Raw genomic sequence first — 22,624 nt, 5'->3', positions numbered from 1 at the left:
GTGTTGATGCCAGAGTTGCACCTTTGAACGGAATCCATTTATTTTATCTGTACTTGTAAGCAGGTTTTCATTTCGGCCTTGCATTCGTGTGTTCAGTTCATTCAGATGAAATATATCTGCCAGGTATGCCAGTCTTGCACACCACTCATCACTTGCAAGCAGCTTTGCGTAATCTGACCTCTCATTTGTCAGAAACACTTTAAGTTCCTCCTGCAGCTCATACACACGAACCAAGACCTTGCCACGCGACAACCACCGGACCTCCGTATGAAACAGCAAGGTTTTATGCTTCGCTCCCATCTCCTCACACAAAGCTGCAAATATGCGACTTTTCACGGGTCGTGACTTTACAAATTTTACCATGCGCACAACATCATCCAACACATGAACTAGGTCTGCTGGTAAAGTCTTGGCTACGAGGGCCTCACGGTGCAAAAAACAATGCGTAACAATCACATCTGGATTTCTTTCCTTCACTCTGCTTACAAAGCCTTTGGTGTGCCCGACCATGGCTGCAGCTCCATTGGTGCAGACACTTGTGCAGTTTTCCCACTTAAGTCCTCCTTGTTCAAGGTATTCTGATGTGACCCGAAAAATTTCTTCTCCTGTTGCTTTTTCTGGCAATGCCTTGCAGAAAAAGAAGTTTTCTCTAATTGCATCACCATCAACAAAACACACATTGGCCAAGAGTTGAGCATGTCCACTGATATCAGTAGACTTGTCAACTTGTAATGCAAATTTCTCTCACTGCTATGGATCTTTTCCAAAACCACACTTTCAATGTCTGCAGACATGTCATTAATACGTCTGGGAATTGTGTTGTTTGAGAGGGGGACTTTGGCTATTTCCTTAGCTGCTTCAGGTCCGAGCATCTCCTCTACAATAGCTTTGCAGGCAGGAAGTATTAATGTCTCTGCCACAGTGTGCGACTTTTTTGACTTGGCTATAAGTTCAGCAACGTGATGGCTAGCTTTAAGACCTCTTTCATTTACCTTTGAGGTTTGTCACATGAAAGTTGCCTGTTTCTCCGTGTTTTCACACAGGCGAACAAAATAGTCCGCATTCTTGTTTTGAAGCGAAGGGTGTTTCGTTTGGAGATGGCGTTTAAGTTTGCTTGGGACCATAGCACTGTTAGCTAGCTTTTCACCACATACCACGCACAGTGGAGTTGGTTGGTTTGCATCTCCGGTGAAAGTAAATCCAAATGAAATACAGCTTTCGCTATATTGCCTTGTGCCAGAGAATTTGCTTGAGCTAACCATCTTTGCTTTCTTTTCATGCCCACTCATACTTGGGCTCTCATCTGGCTCCAAATTTTGTTCAGAGTCCAGTTCTTTTCTTTTCAAAAACTTTTCCATCACTGCAGTATCCGGCCATCCAATTGCCACTGACAAACGGATACAGACCCCTTTTTTTTACAGCACAGCTCGCACAAATGTACATGGAACACCCTTTTCGAATTAAAACACACAGTCTCACGAGAGCAAGGAGCAGCGATTTTATATTTTACGAAAAGAAGTCACTAGTCCTCATGGTGACAGGGTGGAAAATATTTAAAAGCAGAACCACCTTGAGGAAGGTGGAGCCATATCACTTCCCGGCAGGAGGCCTAAATTGGTGGAACGCTCAGGCCCCGCCTATTCAAAGAGGACTATTAATTTGGAGAGCTGCTATCTTCCAAACTGTGAGACGATGTGGCAAAACGGGAACCCTGAATGGAACTTTGCGTTTTTGTCTCAATGCCGGTCTCGCGCTGCCGCTTCCCGCGCTCTCAAGGACCCGGGAGGAGGAAGGCGTGAAGGGAATCCCGAAGGCGTGAAAACCTCGCGCATGCGCAGGCCTTCCGCCTGCGACAGCCCAGTAGGCTGGCCGAAGCGAGCGGCGATGGGATGTGGGAGGGAGGGAGCTCGCCACCCCGCGTGTGCTTGCCGCCGCCGCCCCGCCTCTCGCCGCCCGCCTCACCCGCCTCCCTCCCACGGCACACCAGGCAACGTCTCGCGGCACACTAGTGTGCCGCGGAACACCGGTTGGGAAACACTGGATTAAATCAATGAGGAGAGAAATTAGAAGAAAAGGAGGAGCAAAAAACTGCTACAGCTGAGGAAAAGACACTAAGGCAAACAAGAGGGAAGGGAGTGTTGAAAGGAAGCAGCTGATTGGTGGGATCAGGAGAGAGATAAGGGATGCTAGTAGAGGCTGCCTGGGAGGGGGGAGGTAAAAGGCCATGGATTCTCAGGATTTTTGCTTTGGGTCTTCCCAAATTCACCATCAGATCTCATAGTATGTCCATGGCTACAGCCGGCACAAAATAGATAAATAAATAAATCACGTACCCACTGTTGTGTGGGGCCACAATGGCACAAAAATGTGGTTACAAAGCACAGATCCACATGGATCCTCAGGATTTTTGCACTGGGCTACACCAAACTCACCATCAAATCACATGTCTGTGGCCACAGCATGAACCACAAAAATCATACATACATTCACTGTTTTGTTCAGAATATTTTTTTTTCTTGTTTTCCTCCTCTAAAAACTAGGTGCGTCTTATGGTCAGGTGTGTCTTATGTAGCAAAAATATGGTGTGTATAGAGACACACACACACAGAAAATTTCAGTTTTTCCAAAAGGCCACCTTAATCAGAGCTCATTTCCAAGGAAAACTGAAAACATGCTGGCCAGGAGAGGTCTGCTAGTTCTATTTTATGAACCCTCACACCAAATGGGTGTGTTAAAAACAAACCACACTAGTGGCCAAAATTGTGGAAACCTTTTGGAGAAAGTGTATTTCCAAGGTTTGATGGCTCATAACACCACTTTCTTTTGGAGTAATACCATAAAATTATATATCATTGGAAAGATAATTAAATGAAGAATGTAATGCAACAAGGTTTGTTCAATTATCTGTATTCTATCAAGAGTTATAGCCAAATAACCAGAAAAAGGAGTGTTTAGAGAGCCAATCAGGTGTCATCTTATTTTGGCAATGATGACTCATAACACCAGTTTTTTTGGGGGGGAATAATACCATAATTATATATGAAACAGAATGTAGATTTACTGGACTTAGAAGGGTTTGACAATCGCTATGGGTGGCATGCATACTTAGGATATGAAAAGGATTCCTCAGTCATATCATAAGAAAGCACAAAGAATTACTAGAACCCTAAACCCCTTGGTGGCACTCCCCTCTGGAGGCTATAGCAGTCAAAAGGAAGAGCATGGAAACGCTATGGGCCACATATAAAGATCTCTTAGAGGAAGAAGGTAATAAACTGAAACTGAAAAAATATGAGGAAATAAAATATCACTTGACAGGATGGATTCAATACCATCAGTTGAATGAGGTGTTTAGAATAGATAATAAAAAAAAGTTTTGCAAGAGAAGAGTCAACACTAGACAACGAATTAATACAAAGCAAGAAAAAAGTAATTTCTAGAATGTATGGAATTATTTTAGAATGGGAGGCTAAAGATGGGCAAGTAAAGGAAATAATGATTAACTGGGCAATGGACCTAGGCAAAAATATTCAATTATTGGCTTGGGACAAAGTATGGAATAAGGACTGGAGATTCACGGCTTGCGACTTGATAAAAAGGAAAATTTTCTCTAGATGTTTTATAGGTGGTATATAACACCTACCTGGTGCTGGAGGAGACTCTTGAGAGTCCTATGGACTGCAAGAAGATCAAACCTATCCATTCTGAAGGAAATCAGCCCTGAGTGCTCACTGGAAGGACAGATCGTGAAGCTGAGACTCCAATACTTTGGCCACCTCATGAGAAGAGAAGACTCCCTGGAAAAGACCCTGATGTTGGGAAAGATGGAGGGCACAAGGAGAAGGGGACAACAGAGGACAAGATGGTTGGATAGTGTTCTCAAAACTACCAGCATGAGTTTGACTAAACTGCGGGAGGCAGTGGAAGACAGAAGTGCCTGGCGTGCTCTGGTCCAGGGGGTCACGAAGAGGCGGACATGACTAAACGACTAAACAACAACAACAAATAAGACCTACCAAAATATCCAAAATGTATAAAACAAAATCTAAAATGTGCTGGAGATGTAATCAATCAGAAGGGTCGTTACTTCATACGTGGTGGACCTGTAACAAAATTAAGAGCTTCTGGGACACGGTATGTGAGGAGTTGAAAAAAATATTTAAACAAACTTTTGTAAAAAAAAAAACAACAGAAGCATTTCTATTGACATAGTAGATTCAGACATGGCAAATGAAAATAAGAGAATATTCCTTTACACAACATCCACAGCAAGAATGTTAATTGCAAAAAACTGGAAACGTGAAACAGTAACACAACAAAAGAGTGGCAAGAGAGATTATTTGATTGCCTTGAGTTGGCAAAAATGACGGATGCAATTTCAAAAAGATTGGGGAAAGTACAGAGATTATTTTAAAAAACAGTGCCCTCAAATTAAAACCTGGACTCGCTTTGAATAATTTTTGCAAAACAAAATATGGTTTACAAATACAACATATGGAGAATGGTAGAAAAGACGAAATGAAAAAGAAACAGTTTATCAAGTTTAAAGTCAGACCCACACTGAGAAGGAAGTCTATTAGAATAGAATAAGAACTAAAGATTAGATAACAAAAGTCCATGTGCAGATACTTGCAGATTTATGGATATATGTTTATCATTTAATTTGTATTTTCTTTTGTAGTTTGTTTTCTAAGTGGGATGTGTGTGTTCTGTAATAATAAGTTAATAAAAAGTGTGTGTGTGTGTGTGTGTGTGTGTGTATCCCACATGCAACAGAAACCCACATGGGCCACAAAAAGCCAGTGCAGAGGAGGACACCAGCTGAGGCCAGCTCTCTACTCGGGAGCACCAGGACAGGGCTTCCTCTCCTTCAGACCAAAACTGATCAGCAATGCCAGTGAAACAGCCTCCTTACCTCCCTTGTAGGCAGGGAAAGAGTGAAGCAAAACACATACACACCTCAGCTGGGAACTGGATAATGCTGAGGCAAAGGGACACATTTCCTTTTTGTTGCAGGAAGAGGCTGCTAACATTAGAAACAAGCAAGTCAGATCCAATGGAAGTATCTGTGCCGCAGTAGACAAGCTTCCTGGTGCCCTACTACTGGATCTTTCCTTTTCACGTTGTTGGGTGTACAAGTACTGCCAGACACACACTCAGGTGAGCATGTTGCTGAACTGTGGGATGCAGCTTTTATTCTAATTCTATAGTGCAGGGTCCAGGTGATAAGTTCACAGAGATTGAGCAGAACAGAAATTCACCCCCTTTGCATTAAGTAAAACTAAAACTGTCTCAATAGTTGTTTTAAATTATGTATTTCTAAACTGATGTTCAACCAAACATACACTTGTGTTTTCTATCTTGTGAAGAATGTTTTCTGAGTGGCAGGATGTAAGTTCACTATATAAATCCGTCTGATATAACTGCCAACAAACTCAAAGAAGAGGCCCAGCAAGGATGTGGGAGGTTCATCCCGTCCTACTTCAGTCACTAAGAATTCCTTGCCCCACTGTAAGAGTATGAGCAGAGTATGAGCACCCACATCCCATGGCTTGCCATGGTGTAATTCAAACAACCTGAGAGTCAGAGTGGGGGACTTCCGGGTTCCCGCGAATGGTGACAGAGCACGAGCCTTGATCTCGAGAGAAAGGCTCAATCAGTGAGGGGGCACGGGGAAAGTACAAGGACGTTGTACACCCCCCCCAAAAAAGCGAGTTTTCAACCAAAGAATTTTCAACCAAAATGACAGGATTCGGAAAAAATCAGTGCGGGGGATGGGGGAAAAATACAAAAGGCCTTGAGGAAACAACAGAAAAAACACAAACAGAAGGGGGAAAATTGAAAAGGGAACATGATAAAATGAGGGAAGAATCAGCCGAGCTGATGAAGATGCAGGAAGCTGCCTGGGACTCGATTGCATTTCTGTAAATGCAACATAAAGATTTAACTTTGTGTTTTCGTGGGATACCGGAGGAGACTGAGGAAGACATAAGAGAAAAAATAATACAGGAATTAGTCATCTGGATGGAGATACAAGAATAAGTAGTCCAAGCGATCAACAAAGCCTTCAGGATAAAATTAAGCTTTGCAAAGGCAAAGATGTTGCCAGGGGACTGCCAGGTGACCATCAAGTAACGTATGGCAAAAGATGGAATACTACAGATGAATTATCAAAAGAGACTTCAAACAGATGAACTTAATGTAATAATTCTGAAGGACATTCCAACTGGATTACAACATAAGTGCCAAATCGCAACCCGCAGATCACATTCGCAACCTGAGCATCCACTGTAATATATGTAAATATTATATATACACACACACACGCATACACACACAGTGGAAGATAAAGGGGAACCAACTCCTGAGGATAAAGAGGAGAAACAAGAAAGAGAGAGATAATAGAAAAATTGATTTAAAAACCTGGTAAAGATGCAATATAAAAATGTTGCAAACACAATTTTCAATGTTAGTGAATTGAAAGAAAGATAAAAACACTAAGGCAGAATTTTTTTGAATTCGCTAACAAACCTGGGAAACTTGGCATGGCAGTTAAAGAAAAGACAGGGAATGAAAACAGTTAACAAACTGAAAATAGATGGAAAAATAATAATTCGAAAGACATAAGAAGACAATTCGTAAAATACTATACAGAACTATATCGATCGGTAAAGAAAATAAAGGTGAAATCGAGAAATATTTGATGCAGAATAAATTGCCACAAATTCCAGTTCAGAAAATTAATCATTTAAATGCACCAATAACGATGGTGGAATTCCAACAAGTAATCAACCAGACAAAAATAGGCAAATCACCAGGACCAGACGGACAATCAGCAAAATATTATAAGAAATTACAAGATTTTCTGATATAACCCTTAAAAGAAGTAATGAATAAAATTTTGAACCAGAGTCTTGGAAAAAGGCATATATCACTTTAATCCCAAAGTAAGACACAGACTTACTATCCGTAAAAAATTATAGGCCAATTTCTCTGCTACATAATGATTACAAACTATTTGCCAATATAATGGCAATCGTATGAAAACGTTGTTCAAAGATTTGATTCATCAAAATCAAGCAGGCTTTCTGGCCGTCAAATGAAGGATAGCATAAGGAATATAATTGATGTTATATCTGGAGGTCAGGAATGATCCACATTAATGTTTATAGATGCAGAGAAGGCCTTTGACAATGTGTCATGGATGTTTATGGGGGAAAAACAATAGAGATGATGAACTTTAGAGAGTCATTTCAGAGGGGAATAGAAGCAATTTACTCAGAGCAATAGGCTTTGCTAATAGTGAATAACATGATAAGAGAAAAATGTAAAATAGCTAAAGGGACAAGACAGGGATGTCCCCTGTCCCCATTATTGTTTATATTAATTTTAGAAACCCTGGCAAGATGTATAAGATCAGATGATGGAATAAAAGGTATTACAGTTGGGTGCAAAGCATATAAACTGAAAGCATTCGCAGATGACATTGTGATAACAGTAGAAGACCTGATGGTAAGTATACTAAGGGTCTTGGACAGAATTCTGGAGTTTGGCCAAGTAGCAGGTTTTAAGTTAAATAAAAAGGAAGCAAAAATGTTGGTTAAAAATATGACAGAAAAACACAAAAGGACTTACAACAAAAAAACAGAACTGTTTTAATAGAAAAAAGCAAGGAATATAAACATTTTTAAAGACAATTATATAACCACTTGGAAAGAAATAAAGAGAAATTTGGAGGTATGGGGGAGGATGAAGTTTGTGGGGAAGGATATCAGTAATAAAAATCAATGTATTGCTAAGAATGTTATTTCTATTCCAGACAATTCCAGTAATCAGTGGAGTAGGATAATTTAAACAATGGCAGAAAGCTATGTCCAAATTTATCGGGCAGAGGAAGAAACCAATGATAAATTATAAATTGTTAACGGATACTAAGGAAAAAGGTGGCTTTCCCATGGCAGACTTGAGATTATACTATGAGGTGTCCTGTCTTTGCTGGCTTTGGGAGTGGATTGTTCTAAAGAATGTGGATATTTTAGACTTGGAAGGTCTTGATAATAGATTTGGTTAGCATGCATATCTATGGTATGAAAAGACAAAAGTGCATAAAGGTTGCCTAAACCACTTTGTGAGAAAATTTATTCTGTGTGGGAGAAATATAAAAATTTATTGGAACAGAAAACATCTTGGAAGCAATATCTTTGAAAATTTAATGCAAAAGGTGAGTGGGCAACTTATAAAGAGCTGTTATCAGAAGTAGAAGACCAATTGAAAGTGGAAAAAATTGAGGATATATGACATTTAGTAACTGATTGGTTGCAATATCACCAATTAAATGATGTATTTATAAAGGATTAAAAAATGATTTTTAGTAAAGAAATTTTGAGGTTTGAAAAAGATTTATTAGAGAATAATGTGAAATTACTTTCAAAAATGTATTAACTGTTGTTAGAATGGTATACTAAAGATGAAGAAGTTAAATTAGTAATGATACAATGAACAAGGGATATTGGACATAATATACAACTTGCATCATGGGAAAAGTTATGGAGGGAAGAATTAAAATTTACAGCATGCTGTACGCTGAAGGAATATTATATGAAAGTTATGTATTGTTGGTACCTAACTCCTACTAAATTAGCAAAAATATATAGAACCAAACCAACAAACACATGTTGGAAGCATAAAGAGAAAGAAAGCACATGTGGATGTGCAAGATGACAAAATCATATTGGGAAATGATTTATAATGAGTTGAAAAAAATGTTTAAAATTACTTTTGTGAAAAAACCAGAAGCCTTTTTATTAGCAATTTTAGGTCCAGAAATACCAAAGGAGCAGAAAAGACTGTTTATGTACGCTATGACAGCTGTGTGGATGTTCTTTGCCCAAAGATGGAAGGAAGACAAGGTACCTACAAGAGAAGAATGGCTAACAAAGATAATGGACTTGTTGAAATGGCGAAAATGACCTGGAGGGCAAAATGACCTGAAGATAACAAATTTAATAAAGAATGGGGGGGGGGGTTTAAGTTACTTAAAAGAACACTGTAAACAATTAAAACATTGGCTGGCTTCTAAAAAAAACACTTGCAATGTAGTGAGAACTATGGTAAGAATTGAGTGTTAAGAAAATATGGAGAACATTATATGATACAGTATGGAAACCAAGGAGGGGCGAAGGGAAGTCCAGAGATTCAGAGAATCCTATGTGTACAAGATAATGATTGATTTGTGATAATTGTTAAAGGTAAAAACGACTTTAAAAAAAAGAGAGAGAGAGAGAGCGCAGTGTGGGAATCGACAACTTACATAATCAGCTACTGAATCCTGGGACTATACAGAGTCTGGGGCAGAACGTAGGCACAAAAAAGGGAAGTTAGTGGAGACGAGGCAGAACAGAAACACACCCCTTGCATGAAGTAAAACCAAATCCTTCTCCGTTCCTAGACAAGCTCCCGATTCCCTTCAAAATCAACACATGGACCAGGCATAGGCAAACTCGGCCCTCCAGATGTTTTGGGACTACAACTCTCATCACCCCTAGCTAACAGGACCAGTGGTCAGGGATGATGGGAACTGTAGTCCCAAAACATCTGGAGGGCCGAGTTTGCCTCTGCCTGACATGGACCATCCTGCAACAATCACCCTGCCCTCTGCCCCATTTTAATAGGATGAGAATTGTCTATCATTTTAATGCAACAGTATCAATCTTCCTAACTGCTGGCATATGAGGCCACCACCTGGCTGAAGTCAAGGACGTCTGTGGAGACAACCGCACCCAGCAGGCAGCATTTCATGCTTTCTCCCAGCTACTGTGCAGTAACACTTTGCCATCAAGGATGGTTAAACGGCTCCCATTTTAGCTAAGAGCAGGGTCCCTTACAATAGCCTTTATATAGATAGTATTCTGACTGTTCAAAGCACTTTGTAGGCATTATACAAGGATGGACAAAAAGATGAATTTGATGAAAAGGATTTTGAGGGGATTTATAATATAACAGGGACGCGGGTGGCGCTGTGGTCTAAACCGCAGAGCTTAGGACTTAGAATCATAGAATCATAGAATCACAGAATCATAGAGTTGGAAGAGACCACAAGGGCCATCGAGTCCAACCCCCTGCCAAGCAGGAAACCCCATCAGAGCACTCCTGACATATGGTTGTCAAGCCTCTGCTTAAAGACCTCCAAAGAAGGAGACTCCACCACACTCCTTGGCAGCAAATTCCACTGTCGAACAGCTCTTACTGTCAGGAAGTTCTTCCTAATGTTTAGGTGGAATCTTCTTTCTTGTAGTTTGGATCCATTGCTCCGTGTCCGCTTCTCTGGAGCAGCAGAAAACAACCTTTCTCCCTCCTCTATGTGACATCCTTTTATATATTTGAACATGGCTATCATATCACCCCTTAACCTCCTCTTCTCCAGGCTAAACATGCCCAGCTCCCTTAGTCGTTCCTCATAAGGCATCATTTCCAGGCCTTTGACCATTTTGGTTGCCCTCCTCTGGACACGTTCCAGTTTGTCAGTGTCCTTCTTGAACTGTGGTGCCCAGAACTGGACACAGTACTCCAGGTGAGGTCTAACCAGAGCAGAATACAGTGGCACTATTACTTCCCTTGATCTAGATGCTATACTCCTATTGATGCAGCCCAGAATTGCATTCACTTTTTTAGCTGCCGCGTCACACTGTTGGCTCATGTCAAGTTTGTGGTCAACCAAGACTCCTAGATCCTTTTCACAAGTACTGCTCTCAAGCCAGGTGTCACCCATCTTGTATTTGTGCCTCTCATTTTTTTGGCCCAAGTGCAATACTTTACATTTCTCCCTGTTAAAATTCATCTTGTTTGTTTTGGCCCAGTTCTCTAATCTGTCAAGGTCGTTTTGAAGTGTGATCCTGTCCTCTGGGGTGTTAGCCACCCCTCCTAGTTTGGTGTCATCTGCAAATTTGATCAGGATGCCCTTGAGTCCATCATCCAAGTCGTTGATAAAGATGTTGAATAAGACCGGGCCCAAGACAGAACCCTGTGGAACCCCACTAGTCACTCTTCTCCAGGATGAAGAGGAACCATTGATGAGCACCCTTTGGGTTCGGTCAGTCAGCCAGTTACAAATCCACTGAGTGGTAGCATAGTCAAGACCGCATTTTACCAGCTTCTTTACAAGAATATCATGGAGCACCTTGTCAAATGCCTTGCTGAAATCAAGGTAGGCTACATCCACTGCGTTTCCTTCATCTACCAGGCTTGTAATTCTGTCAAAAAACGAGATCAGGTTAGTCTGACATGACTTATTTTTCAGAAATCCATGCTGACTATTGGTGATCACAGCATTCCTTTCTAGGTGCTCACAGACTGTTTGCTTAATGATCTGCTCCAGAATCTTCCCTGGTATTGATGTCAGACTGACTGGGCGGTAATTATTTGGGTCCTCTCTTTTCCCCTTTTTGAAAATAGGGACAACATTTGCCCTCCTCCAGTCTACCGGGACTTCGCCTGTTCTCCAGGAATTCTCAAAGATGACTGCCAGTGGTTCTGAGATCACATCTGCCAGTTCTTTTAATACTCTTGGATGCAGTTCATCTGGCCCAGGAGACTTGAATACATCTAGACTAGCCAAGTATTCTTGTACTATCTCCTTAGTTATTCTGGGCTGTGTTTCCTCTGCTGAATCATTTGCTCCAAATTCTTCAGGTCGGGCATTGTTTTCTTTATCGGAGAAGACTGAGGCAAAGAAGGCATTGAGGAGTTCAGCCCTTTCTGTGTCCCCTGTTTGCATTTCCCCATCTTCTCCTCTGAGTGACCCCACTGTTTCTTTGTTCTTCCTTTTGCTACAAACATACCCATAAAAGCCTTTTTTGTTGCTTTTAACCTCTCTAGCAAGCCTGAGTTCATTCTGTGCTTTAGCGTTTCTGACTTTGTGTCTACACGTGCTGGCTATTTGTTTGAATTCCTCTTTGGTGGTTTCCCCCCTTTTCCATTTTTTGTACACATCCTTTTTTAATCTTAACTCAGTTAAAAGTTCTTTAGATAGCCACCCTGGCTTCTTTAGGCACCTTCCATGTTTCCGTCTCATTGGTATTGCCTGAAGTTATTCTTTTACTATCTTCCTCTTAACAAACTCCCAGCCATCATGAACTCCCTTTCCTTTTAGTATTACTGTCCATGGGATCTCACCCAGCACTTCCCTAAGTTTTATGAAGTCGGCTTTCTTAAAGTCAAGAAATTGAGTCCTAGTATGCTTGGCTGCTCCTTTCCGCTATATAGTAAACTTCAGAAGAGCATGATCACTCGCGCCTAATGATCCTTCCACTTCTACCCCACTAACCAGGTCATCAACATTGGTTAGGACCAGATCTAAAATGGCTGTTCCTCTTGTTGCTTCTCCCACTTTCTGGACAATGAAGTTTTCTGCAAGGCCAGTGAGGAATCTGTTTGACCTTATGCTCTTGGCTGAGTTTGACATCCAACAAATATCCGGGTAATTGAAGTCCCCCATTACTACTATCTCCCTTCCTTTTGCATGCTTGGCCATCTGTTCCAGGAAGGCATCCTCTATGTCCTCCTTTTGGCTTGGGGATCTATAGTAAACTCCCACAATGAGGTCACTGTTATTCTTCTCTCCCTTAATTTTGACCCAAATGCTCTCACTTTGGCTTTGAGGTTCTAAATCTTGGATCTCTTCACAGGTATACACATCCCTGACATATATCGCCACTCCTCCTCCTTTCTTGTCTGGTCTGTTTCTCTGAAATAGATTGTATCCCTCCATTTTTACATTCCAATCGTGGGACTTATCCCACCAGGTTTCAGTGATGCCTATTATGTCATATTTAGTTTGCTGTAACAAGAGCTCAAGCTCATCTTGTTTATTTCCCATGCTTTGCGCTCAGAAGTTTATTTCCCATGCTTGCCGATCAGAAGGTCGGCGGTTCGAATCCCTGCGACGGGGTGAGCTCCCGTTGCTAGGTCCCTGCTCCTGCCAACCTAGCAGTTCAAAAGCACGTCAAAGTGCAAGTAGATAGATAAATAGGTATCCGGCGGGAAGGTAAACGGTGTTTCTGTGCGCTGCTCTGGTTCGCCAGAAGTGGCTTAGTCATGCTGGCCACATGACCTGGAAGCTGTACGCCGGCTCCCTCGGCCAATAAAGCAAGATGAGTGCCGCGACCCCAGAGTCGGCCATGACTGGACCTAATGGTCAGGGGTCCCTTTACCTTTTCCTGTTATAAAGCAGCCTTCATCAATGGCCATGGAGAGCTGTGGCTGGTGGGAGATTGAGGTCCAAAACATCTGGAGCCACAAGGTTGGGGAAGACTGAACTAGCTGGGCATTTAGTCTGATCCAGCACAGCTCTTTTATTTGTAGCTCTGCAGTCCTCACAAACCCAGTGGGATTATACACAGCAGAATGGGGGGAATGGGAAGACAGTGGCCTTCTATGAACAGGGAGGTGGCATGGGAATTGGTGAAGGAATAGTGAGGACCTCAGATCAGAAGAGCAGGTTGCTGGGGAACACAAGTTGGGGGGGCACAAATTATAAAATATGCCAGTTTATTTTGGTATATTATTATTATTATTATTATTATTATTATTATTATTATTCCACCTTTTCCTCTGGCAGGACTCAAGATGGCTTACAGATAAAAATAAGAACCACTACAAACAAAGAAAAAAATCAATCATTAAAATACAATTAAACACCGGTAGAATTAAAACTATATACATATAAAAAAATCTGTTTAAAACATACCAATAATTACAATAAAACCAGCATAGCACCAACCCTTTCATTAAAAGCAACCAGTCTTGTTTGAACAAGAAAGTCTTCATCTGCTGGTGGAATGACAGAAGGGAGGAAGCCTGTCTAGCATCTCCAGGGAGGGAGTTCCAAAACTGTCTGGAAGCAGTCACCACCGAGAAGGCCCTCTCCCGCATCCCCACAAAGCGTGCCTGTGAGGGGGGCAGGACCAAAAGAAGGGCCCCTCCCAAAGATCTCAGAGCCCAGGCAGGTTCATACGGAGGAATACTGCCATTCAGATAGCTTGGAGCTAAGCCCTGTAGGTGATAGCCAGCACAGTTTGACTTGTGCCAGGAAACAGACTGGTGGCCTGTGGAGCTGTTCTAGCCAGGGAGTCACCTGCTCCCTATAACCAACCCTAATCAACAATCTGGCGGCAGCCAGGTATGTGGGGCTGCTTACATTTTTCACGGGCAGCCCCGAGTAAAGTGTGTTACAGTAATCCAAACAGGATATTAAAAAAGCATGTGTCGATGGCCAAATCAGACATGTTCCATTTTCTAAATTGGGATGGTTCAAACTAGCAAGACCAAGGAGAAAGTTTTAAGGTTGGCAGGCAGAGCTAGTGAAATCCAGAGGTTTCCATCAACCCAAGTGTGTACCACTACAAAACTAAAGAATTGGCAAATTCTGGCAAATTCTGGGTCAAGGTGACTACAGTGTAATAGTGCCCTCCTGTGGTTAAATCATGAGGACACTTTGCAAAAAGACTACAGTGATTTGGTGAAAAAGTCTACTTCCTATCAAAAGTTATTTTATTAGAATATTGTTCAGGCCTGTCCACCCACTGCAACCACATACACTTACCGAAACATTCTTCTGCCTAGTGCTCTAGAGAGAAGGTGCTGACATTTTGCTCAGAGTTGTGCAACAGAAAGCTCCAGTTCATAAAATTCTCTCTTCACGCACACAAACTCCTAAGTCAATATTCAGCCCCAAACCAAGACCACACACTCAGGAGAATGTCCTCTTGGGACACTGAGCTCTCCGGCAGCGTCTGCTCCTGCTTAGCTTGCCCAGTCTTTACAAAGGGTTACAAGAATTTTTGTGTGCTCATTTCAAAAAACATTTACGGGAACGATTTGCTTTCTTATGAGGTATGCCTGGCTCTATCATGATTAACTTCCAGGAGGAATTTTAAAACATTCCCATTTGCTGAGGCAATTGCTGTTGGCATCTGTCTGTCTCAAAAGACAATGGGTGAAGTCAAAATGCTGCATTAGCAGCACTAAAGTGACCTCCCTGGGGCACCAACCTCAGCAGTGTGGGTGGAGGTCCTGGGTTGACCAGACAACAAACCCCCCCCCCTCTCGGCCTTGCTGGTGTGGTCTAAAGGAAAGCAGAGACAGGTGTTTAGCACCAGCTGGGCTGCAGGAGTTGTCTGAAGGAGGTGTACAAGGCACCACCCAACTGTCTTAGGGATTCCACTCTGGATTTGTGTAGGGTTTAACTCCTTAGCCTTTTCTTCTCCCCAAGACATCCTTTGTGGCTGAAGAATACTGTTCCAGGTAACCTTAAGATCATTGGATGGAAGAATGCTTTCAATCTTTTCCACTTCAACTGCTTTTGAATGTTTTTAACTATAACTGATGTTTTTAATCGTAATTGTTTTTTGAATTGTTTTCATCTGTTTCAGATTTTATTTTATTTTCTGCTTTATTTGCTGCCCTGGGTTCCTTAGGAAGGAAAGGAGGAACATAAATTCAATAACTACAGTAAATAAAAATATTGCCATTAGCAATTATGCTGTGGTTTCATTTGCTGTATTAGTTGATGTTTGCAATGTTGTAGCATTTTGTAAGCAGCCCTGTCTTGAAAAAGAAAATCAGCAAAAACAAAATACTTCTAGTTATCTTTGAAAGGAAACGAGCCACCTCTTGATGACCTCTTCTCAGAAATGCACATTGGGGGGAAATTCAGGATGGCTGAGGCATTATCATTCATTCATTTCATTTATATCCCATCTTTTCTCCAAGAAGCTCAAAGTTGGCATACATAGTTCTTCTCCTCTCCACTTTATCCTCACAACAACCCAGTAAGGTAGGTTAGGCTGAGGTTAGGCTCAAAGTCACCCAAGGAGCTTCAAGGCCTAAACTCATTGCCAAGCCTTCACTTGAACTAAGCGCAATAGAGTGTGGGATGCAGACCATCAATAATAATAATAATAATAATAATAATAATAATAATAATAATAATAATAATTTATTATTTGTACCCCGCCCATCTGGCTGGGTTTCCCCAGCCACTCTGGGCGGCTTCCATAGAAACCAGAAAACACTAAAATATCATGCATTAAAAACTTCCCTGAACAGGGCTGCCTTAAGATGTCTTCTGAATGTCAAGTAGTTGTTTATCGTTTTGACATCTGATGGGAGGGCGTTCCACAGGGCGGGCGCCACTACCGAAAAGGCCCTCTGCCTGGTTCCCTGTAGCTTTGCTTCTCGCAATGAGGGAACCGCCAGAAGGCCCTCGGCACTGGACCTCAGCGTCCGGGCAGAACAATGGGGGTGGAGACGCTCCTTCAGGTATACTGGGCCGAGGCCGTTTAGGGCTTTAAAGGTCAACACCAACACTTTGAATTGTGCTCGGAAACGTACTGGGAGCCAATGTAGGTCTTTCAAGACCGGTGTTATGTGGTCTCGGCGGCCGCCCCCAGTCACCAGTCTAGCTGCCGCATTCTGGATTAGCTGTAGTTTCCGAGTCACCTTCAAAGGTAGCCCCACGTAGAGCGCATTGCAGTAGTCCAAGCGGGAGATAACTACAGCCTGCACCACTCTGGCGAGACAGTCCACGGGCAGGTAGGGTCTCAGCCTGCGTACCAGGTGGAGTTGGTAGACAGCTGCCCTGGATACAGAATTGACCTGCGCCTCCATGGACAGCTGTGAGTCCAAAATGACTCCCAGGCTACGCACCTGGTCCTTCAGGGGCACAGTTACCCTATTCAGGACCAGGAAGTCCTCCACACCAGCCCGCCCCCTGTCCCCCAAAAACAGTACTTCTGTCTTGTCAGGATTCAGCTTCAATCCATTAGCCGCCATCCATCCTCCAACCGCCTCCAGGCACTCACACAGGACCTTCACCGCCTTCACTGGTTCTGATTTGAAAGAGAGGTAGAGCTGGGTATCATCTGCATATTGATGGACACCCAGTCCAAACCCCCTGATGATCTCTCCCAGCGGCTTCATATAGATGTTAAAAAGCATGGGGGAGAGGACGGAACCCTGAGGTACCCCACAAGTGAGGGCCCAAGGGTCTGAACACTCATCCCCCACCACCACTTTCTGAACACGGCCCAGGAGGAAGGAGCGAAACCACTGTATAACAGTGCCCCCAGCTCCCAGCCCCTCTAGACGGTCCAGAAGGATGTTATGGTCGATTGTATCAAAGGCCGCTGAGAGATCCAGCAGAACTAGGAAACAACTCTCACCTTTGTCCCTAGCTCGCCGGAGATCATCAACCAGTGCGACCAAGGCAGTTTCAGTCCCATGATGAGGCCTGAACCCCGATTGGAAGGGATCAAGCAAATTGAGGCTTCAAGTCTCTCCTTTGCTGCTGCTGCTACCTGCCTACTCTGGGTTCTTTAGTGGCCTCTGGGAGAAGAGGCTTGGTCGCAAATGCTGCCTGTCATTTCACCCCAAGTTGTAGCTAGCACTAGCCACAGTTTCCAAACCAACTTCAAAACGGATGTTTCCTTTTCTGGCTTACCAGTTACAAACCACAGCTTGGTTCTGATGTCTGAATTAGGCCTATTGCAGTATAATTACTCACAGGACACATGATCCTCCACCACTGCATTTGAGAATGTTACATGCTTTCAAAAGTAGCCCCACAAATGTGTTTCCCCCCACTCCTAGACAGAAAAGAGAGATGAAAGGACTTCTACCAGTTTCTGACACAAATGCCAATTACCCTCTCAAAAATTCAAAGGCAACTGTCTTAATGTTGTAACAGAGCTATTCATGAGCTCTAGAGAGCTTTAAAAAATGAATGAATGAATGAATAAACAATACAGTTAGAAACGAGCTTGTAACCAGAGCTTGTCTTTGCAAGCCTCCCCACCTAGCAGAGCACTCAAAGTGCCCACCTGCATCGGTCTCAGGTGCAAGCCCTCCCCAGGGTGGAAAAAGGCCCTCTGGGCCACTTCTGACACAGAAAGCAGTACTGTGACCCAGGTTCATTTGGTTCGGCTGGGAGATGGGGACTGGGTATTTTGTTGACTGAATCCAAGCGCAGACAGGATGAGGTTTCAGTGGCTGGCAAGTCTGGGATTTAAAGGTGCCAGCCTTCTCATTACCAACAGGCTCCAGCCCTTCTATCTGGGCCTGTCCACAGATTTCGAGTCCACCTGAATTCAGCAATGCACATATAGTACCAGCAGCCAAGGAATGTGGGTTACCATAAAGGCCGACTGCAGGCGCTAACACCCTGTTACCGGCACAGTTTATGTTAATTTTAATCCTGAATCCTGCCAACATCGTACACCATCCCTGGTGAAAGTCAGCTGACAAGGAGCAGGAGCAGGAACAGCACAATCCAAAACAACACTGTGATCGCTGTAGTAAAGAAGAGACACTTCTCACTGGCCTCAGCCCGCTGCAAGGATCTCCTTTTAGTTCAGTTTGGGGTAGCAACAGAACTGAAGAAGTGGTGAGCAACAAGCCCCCACACTAGCAAGCCTGCATGATGACTAAAACACACAAGGCGCTGGGAACCAAAGAAATCCTAGGTGAGCTTCCAAACTTCATAAGCCATGCAGGCTTCCAGAACAAAGTATGTGCTAGTGCAGGGCTTCTGAAAGGGAGCAGTACAGCCCCTGGGGAATCACCTAGAGGGCACTATGTGGCAGGGCCCCCCCAACAAGCACATCAACCACTTATTTACAACTGACCAACCTACAGCCCAGCAAAATGCCTTCCTCACTTTGTATTTTAAGCTCTACTACTGCTCTATTTTTATATGGTAGGGCAGGGGGCACTGGAGATGCGTTTGTGGAACTGAGGGGGCAGTGCCCCCTCCAAATGGGAACCACTGTGCTAGAGGCACAATGAAAAGCAGGAAGGCCAAGGCGTGAAGGGGCAAGTTCGACATAATGATTAGAAAATTCATCCAGGTCATTTGACCACTGTCTCTGGTTTGGTTTCCTTCCTATTTTTCAGCACACAAGATACCCTTCAGACAATGCTAAAGGAATAGTTTTCTCCCTTTAATTTGTAACCTGGGTGCAACTTACTACCTCCAGTCACCCAATCGCTAGAAGCAGGCAAAGAGAAACACAGTTTCCCAGATAATGGGAAACAGAAATCAAACTACTAACAATGTTGTTCTGCCATAGCACTCAGTGGGTGTTTCACCTGTGTTCCTGTGTGCACGACAGTTGAGATGTACAAATCAACAAATGTACACCCTTTCATACAAACACTAGCACCAGTGTTCAATGCAAGGTGTGTAAAGGTAACATGTATCCCTAACAGGAAAATATGGTGTTAGGAAGATGGTTGGCTGACATTCAGGAACTCTGAGCCAGCAAGGGCCCTTGCCTTCCATGGGATCCCCTCCCACAATGAGTCTACGGCCTTAGCCCCATGATCACCAGCTGCTCCTGCTCCGGCCCTTCTTCCTCTTCACTGCAACCACCTGCTTCCTTGCCAGGCAAACAGAGCCACAGAGCAAGCAGGCAGGAGCATCTCTGGACCCTCCTTGCCCCATCAGGAGGAGCACCACCCCCACTGTTGTCAGGGAGAGATGGGTGGGCAAGCAAGCTGGTGAAGAGGGTGAAGAAGAGCAGGTGCCTCTTGCTGGGGTGAGGGTCCTCAGCAGATGCCCGCCCATGCCAACCTTTGACAATGGTTCTGGGAGGCCACCGGCAGCGCTTACAGAGCAAATTTCTCAAGGAGTTTTACTAGGCCCAAAGACTGAATACCCCACTCCAGATTACTAATTTTCTAACTGTAGAAGACTCTGACATCTCTGTGTAAGGGGAGGGGGCTGGGAAGAAGCAACGGGGGAATAAATATTTTTCTACCCTTTGAAGGCCACTAAGAACTGAACTAGATTTGCCTTCCTCAACCTACTGTTTATTCTTATTTATTTCATAAAATTTATATGCCACTTGATTGTTAAAAAAAAACCTCAAAGCGCTTTACAAAAAGAATAAAACAATAAGATTATCAGTAAAAACAGCTAGGTAAATAATTAAAATCAGTGATAGGTTAAAACCAGATTAAATCACATATCAGGACAGGTTTGGTGAAAGAGGACAGCGAAGGCCCCTGGCAGGGAGTTCCAAAGTGTGAGCACTCCCAGACTAAAATATCAATTTCTTGCAATTGTGGGACATGTATGATGTACCTGTAACAGCGCCTGTTCCGCAGATGGAAGTGAACGAGGGGCCATCTTTGGGGTAATGTGTCCCCAAGTCATTAAGGCCTTTCTATGCTAATAGTAACACCTTGAACTTGGCAGCCACTGCCGATCTCTGAGCACAGGTGTGATATGCGGACAAGGTTTCACAGCTACCAACAATTGTGCTGCACTAATGGCAGCTTCCCAATCAAGCACAAGGGAAGCCCCACACAGAACCCATTGCATGGACTATGGTGGCCAAACCGCTACCCTCCCAATGTTTTTGACAGCTGCCATCAGCCCCAGTCAGCATGGCTGCTTTGTTTGGTGCTTGTCTCACCGAAAGGAGTTAGGATCCCAGTCCCATATACAAACCACAGATCTATGCTGTCATCTTTTATTATCCTACCATGATTAAATTATTTTCAGGTGTCTCTTTTCAAATGACCTTCCCCTCCTGGCTCCTAACCAAGAGACACCAATTGCCCTCCCTCCCTCCCTCCTGACAGACAGGTCTCAAAGCCATGGACAGATATATTTAACGGGAAAGAAAGTGCACCCCAATATTGAGAATATGAGCAAGAGGCAGATGTTCTACTCACCCACAGAGACCGTAAGGACTTCAGCAAGTTTGGGCAGTAATAATACTCCATTCTCACCAGAAGATGGAAAGAAAGCGTGCTCCCCCACCTCCGTTTGTTTTTCTCTTTAGTAGAAAGTCATAAGCATATCAGCCCAATTAAAGGCACCATGAATAATTCAGAGAGCTGCTCAATAGGAGGAAAGGATCTGTGCACCGTCTGTCCCTTTAACAGGTGGGGGTGCTGGTGCTAAAGCCACTTCCAAGCCTATTTACATTAACCATCAAGTGCTAGTAGATCACCAGCAAGAGTGCAGCTGCAATTTCAATTTCCAATTATACTTCTGACCAAAACTTCTTTTTCTGAAAAAGGCCTGTTGAGCGGATACAGGCTGCAGTATGTGGCAAAAGGAGCAGCCCTTGCTTTGTGGCTGACTGACCTCATTTCCCCTGAGCTGCAAACCACAAAAGGGGGTGGGGGAGAGGAACAGGCTTAGCATAAAAACACTTTTCAAATTAAAGAAGAGGATAAAACTATTCTAGAGCATGGAATAGTCCTGCGCTCCTCTGATGACCAGCAGCACTTGCAAACTAAAAACCAGCAGTAAACCCTACAAATTATTCATCAGCTGCTCTGTGTTCCTCTGCATGCAGCTTCCTAAGCAAAGGCTGCGAGAAGGAGGAGGAGAACAGCTTTGCCACCTCTCAAGATCTCAGGTGTATGAGAAGAGGAAGAGGCGAAAGAGAGGTCAAGATGCTGCTGCCCACACTTCTTTGAGTCACAGACTGCAGCCTGCTTAACCCTGGGAGCCTTGCCCTACTCAATGGGGCTTACTTCTGAGTAGACTTGCACAGGACTGCAAGAGCAGCCAGGGCCAGATGAAGACCTTGAGAGGCCCTAAGCACTGGAAAGATTCTGCCCCCAAATATGTAACTCAAAATAAAAGCAATACTAAACCATAAAATAAACACATGAGATGATCTGATTTCCTCTTATTATTTCAATCTACATTAGTAAGACACAACCCTGGTTCATGTAGGTGCAGATGAGTAATAAAAAGAGAACGTGAAAGGGGGAAAAGAGTGTGCAATGCAGTGTAAGGAAGTTTTACAAAGTTCTCATTTTTCCCATGATAATGATGACTTCAATGCTTTTTCTTAAATATCAAATGTTAAGTTCTTCTTTTTTTAAAAAAAAAAAAGATCACATTTTTGGGGGGTGCCCCTGCTTTGCTGGTGCCCTAAGCAAATGTTCAAGTCTGCCTACTAGGTAATCCAACACTGCCGGCAGCCTCCCCTGCTTACCTAAATATAAGTGCTGTAAGTCAGCACCCAGAACCTTGGGCACAAGGTAAGCAGAAGTTCTTGCAACAACAGCTGAGCAGGAGCCACACACACACACACACACACACACACCGCCCAGGAGGACTTCATCTGACAGCAGTGGATGTGGGGAGGGCTGTGTGGAAGCAAGAGTTTGCAGGTAAGACTGGGGGGGGGGGTCATTGCAAAAGGCAGAATTGCCTATCCTGTTTTTCAGGTGCAACCAGCTGACACAGATTAGCCCTTTCCAGGGCTGGGATTAGCGTGAGGAAATCTGGACTCCCACAAAGATTAAGCCCTGTTATGATTAAAGTCATCTACTTACATCAGCCAATCCCAGTGTGCAGTGCTGGGTTCATAGGGAAAAGACAATCGTGCCCTTGGTGTACTGAAGCAAGAATAGGAGAGCTCACACCATCTGAGGGCACAGGTTGGAGCACACAAATGAAAACCAAGAGACTTTTAAGTGAAATGAGGGGGGGGACACACACAATGCCCCGTGCATTGTCTGTGCCCCTCTGGATTTTGTCGGCTGCAGACAATATGGCCAATGGTCAGAGATTAGGGAAGCTGGAGACCAACACTGG

The 22,624-nt window shown here is 43.5% G+C and overlaps 1 protein-coding gene across 7 annotated transcripts in view; it reads right to left on the bottom strand.

Moving 5' to 3' along the window:
• The window catches only part of KIAA1671, a 129,754-nt gene that overhangs the window by 69,585 nt on the left and 37,545 nt on the right, over positions 1–22,624 (bottom strand). Inside the window, exon 1 of one of the 7 annotated variants that reach the window (XM_081884565.1) lies at positions 20,737–20,802. The exons of the other annotated variants lie outside the window; for them this stretch is intronic. Within the exon in view, the coding sequence (XP_081740691.1) occupies positions 20,737–20,787 (51 nt within the window). The 5' untranslated portion in view covers positions 20,788–20,802. Of the gene's footprint in view, positions 1–20,736; positions 20,803–22,624 lie in introns of those variants that run through there. 7 annotated transcript variants of the gene reach the window in all.

This window comes from Podarcis melisellensis (assembly GCF_964234715.1).
Source record: "Podarcis melisellensis genome assembly, chromosome: 13".
Lineage (NCBI taxonomy): Eukaryota > Metazoa > Chordata > Lepidosauria > Squamata > Lacertidae > Podarcis > Podarcis melisellensis.
This window is presented reverse-complemented; position numbering and strand designations above follow the sequence as displayed.